General features: G+C 51.8%; 1 protein-coding gene across 1 annotated transcript; it reads left to right on the top strand.

Moving 5' to 3' along the window:
* Positions 1–1,742: 1,742 nt before the first annotated feature.
* Positions 1,743–2,954, top strand: LOC147732421 (uncharacterized). The gene has a single exon (XM_086954260.1). The coding sequence runs from the start codon at positions 1,743–1,745 to the stop codon at positions 2,952–2,954; it is 1,212 nt and encodes a 403-aa protein (XP_086810386.1).
* The last annotated feature ends 423 nt before the right edge of the window (positions 2,955–3,377 follow it).

Raw genomic sequence — 3,377 nt, 5'->3', positions numbered from 1 at the left:
AATACTGGGGCTGGTACTGTTAGAACAGTAGAGGCACTTAAGCTAGATCTCTCTCAGGTAAACAAGTCCAAGTGGTAGGTATTGCCAACAAATAGAGCATGAAGCCAGTTTCTGCTAAAGTCCATGTAAAAATAGGGCCTCTTAAGGAAGACCATCAGTTTGTAATATGTGATTCAATTACACGCTCTCTATAGACAAGGATTTACTCTGCAAAACAAAACTGTGTCACGTATTGCGTACCAGATGGTGTTGAGTTTCAAGCACTCGATGAGGATGTAGACTTCAAATTAAAAACTCAAGAGACAACTGTTGGGGGTGCGAAAAAATGAGGGTGCCAAAACACGTTTTCCCTCCAATGCATTTTCAGCTGACTTTTTTAAACTTTTTTAGCCAGGTGTAGCACCAAATCAGCTGGTTGTATTTTTTTATGAAATTTGGCAGGAATTTGGATTACGGTGTGGAAAGGATAATTTTTGGAGTTTCATGAAAATACATTTTGGATTTATAAGGCACTAAAATGTAGTGATCTCAGGCCAGGGTATCCCGCTATAGCATCCAGAAATTTCACAAATCACGAAACTACCCCGGTACATGGCCAGGACAAAGAATTATGCAATTGGCTAATGATTGACTTAAGAAAAATGAAAGGCAGCTATGTTGTTTTAAGCACGCTTTGGCTATGTTCTGGTTTAGGGTTTTCGGTCTAAGTAAGTGGTAGGTTTTATATTTTTACCTACCTTTTACCACTTTATTATAGTGGTAATAGGTTAGGGAAAAATAATAACATTTTTCTATATACTTTTTTTTAAAGTTACAGAGTACCACGGTACTACTTTTTAGGTTTCGCCCTGGCCGTAGCACCTGCGAAGCAGGTTCTCCGCCCAGGGCGAAATCTTATGATCTCCAGTATGGGGCTTCGTCCCGCATCTATCTTCCATTGGCTAGCTCCATAAATGGAGGCTAGCCCTTGGAAGAGATTGGCTGTCAATCACGCTTTCCCCGTGAAAACGCGAATCGGGGGCGTTTCTGGGTCTTTTTTTAAGTCCCACCCTCTCCTCTTCCCATTGGCTGGAATTTTACCTTCCAGCCAATGGGAAGGGGAGAGCACGAAAAACACGCCTCCGAATCCCTACAGGGCGCGCTGTGCTTTCAGTCGATGCACGCAGCTTTCCTGTCTCCCTCTTGCCCTCCCATGGTATCACTTCTCACCACGGTGTTCCATTGTTGATATAACCCTCGCTCTGGCCTTCCTTTTAAACAACAAAATATTCTCTCTCCCCCCCACTCTCTTTACTTCCTTCACAGTACACCCTCCCTCTGTTTGGGGTCGTGCCCCTTCTGCTCTCACTTTGTTTATTGCCCCTCCTTGTCCATGCTCGGCTCTGTCCCGACCCCCATGCACTCCCATCCCACCCCCGTCCATTCATTCCCCTGTCCTCGCCCTCCCTCTCTCCCTTGACCTTGCCCTCTCTCCACAGGCCTCGGCTGCCTCCCTCTTCACAGGCCTCTGCTGTCACCTTCCCCAGGCCCTCCGTCGCCTCCTCCCCCTCCGCCCTGTCACTTCCTGTCTCCTTGGGACCGGCCGGCTCTTGCGTACAGCGTCTCTGCCGAGTGTCCTGTTTACCTCTTACCGCTGCCCCTGCTTCCTGGCCGGCCGCAGCGGCTACGCAAGCCCGCGGCTTCACCGTTCCGAGCAGGCCTCACTGATGGATTTCACATAGCGCCAGCCCGGCCGCCTTGCCATGGCTTCAACGACCCCTGCCCCGGTGGGTCTGTGCTGCTGTCGCCGCCGGAGCCGGGTGCCCCCTGCCGCCGCCGCCCCCGGACCTCCGCTGCCGGCGGACGTGGCCTCAGCCTCCAGCTTCCACCTCTTCCGGCTGCGGCACTTCCACCTGGGGCTGGAGCTGCGGCCCGAGAGCTGGGAGCTGGCCGGGGTGCTGGTGTTGGAGCTGAGCGCCCTGCAGGCCTCTCCAGGCGCCCTGGTGCTGGACACCCACCCGGCCCTGAGTGTGCAGGCCGACCGCTGCAGGACGGGGCCAGCCCGGGAGCAGCCCCTGCCCTACTTTCCCCGCTCCCCCCTGCGAGCACAGGGGGGATCTGCCCCAATCATGGGAGGCACCCGTCTGCCCAACCCTTCTGCACTTTCCGGTGGTCGCTGCCGCTCACCTGCCTCCACCAACAGTAATTGCCCCTTACCTGCATCATCCATGAGAAATTGCACCTCACCTGCTCCCCCCCGCAGCAATTGCTTCTCTTCTAGCGCCTCTTGCCCCTCATCTACCCCTTCTAGCAGCTGTGGGCTCTCCTCTGAAAACTACAGCTCATCTCGTATCAAGTATTGCCCCACATCTGATTCCCCCAGTTCCACTTGCCACTCACCTGGCTCCTCCAGCAACTCCTGCTCCTCATCTTCCAATGTTTGCCCTTCACCTGGTCCTTCTTGCCCATCGCCTGCCCCATTCAGTGCCACCTCTTTATCATCGGCCCCTCTGCCAGTTTGTCCCCCTTCTGGCACTTCCAATCCTTCTGATTCATCCTTTCCTTCCTCACTTCTCTCCCCTGATTCCACCTCACTTTCATTCCACTCAACCGCTTCTACCCCACTCTCTGCCCCATTCATAGACTGCGGCCTCCTGTCTGCCGCTGCTTCTGACCCTACTTTGGACAATTTCAGTGCCATGTCATCTGGCAACCCCTACTACCCTGCAGCCAACAGCACCCCTCCTTCTGCCTCGGACTGGCTGGGTGAGCCCACGGATGCCTCCTTGCACTCCACCTCTTCGTGTCCTCTATCTTTCAGGGTGGATGCCTTCACTGATTACGGCTCAGCGCTCATCATCTCGGTACCAGCCGTCTTGCAGCCACACGAACCTTTCCAGGTCATCATCCAGTACACCGCCTGTGATGGTCCTGCGGTGAGTATTGGGTCTAATTCTTGGGTAACATTGCCCTAGTACCCCAGTTAACATAAGCTGATGCCCGGTGGAGCCAGGCCAGAGGTAGCTTGAGATTAGTAAGTAGGCTGCATCTATTCTTAAAATAGACAATATCACAGCGATCTCATTTCATATGTTTGGGTAGAAGGATCACAGAAAGAAATCTTATAGACAGATCATTGAAGACAGGCCTTATTTTGCACCACAAGTTTGCGTTAGTGCCTGCAGTGATATTGAAACATAAGTTCCAGCTACAATGACTTAAAAAAGAAAGAAAGAAGACATTCCATGCTAGGTTGAGGGAGTGGGCCGAAACCAAACACCGTGTTCCCATTGTTCTAAATAGTTCGTGCCACATATTATGCGACATTAAACAAATACAAATTACAGTGTAATAAGTATCTGCAAATAAATGACGTGCCTGGGTTTCTGCAACAAATT

The sequence above is a fragment of the Lissotriton vulgaris genome, chromosome 2_1 (assembly GCF_964263255.1).
Source record: "Lissotriton vulgaris chromosome 2_1, aLisVul1.2, whole genome shotgun sequence".
In the NCBI taxonomy this organism is placed as follows: domain Eukaryota; kingdom Metazoa; phylum Chordata; class Amphibia; order Caudata; family Salamandridae; genus Lissotriton; species Lissotriton vulgaris.
This window is presented reverse-complemented; position numbering and strand designations above follow the sequence as displayed.

Coding starts and splice junctions, on each gene's coding strand:
- LOC147732421 (XM_086954260.1), top strand. CDS start 1,743: ATGGCTTCAACGACCCCTGCCCCGGTGGGTCTGTGCTGCTGTCGCCGC.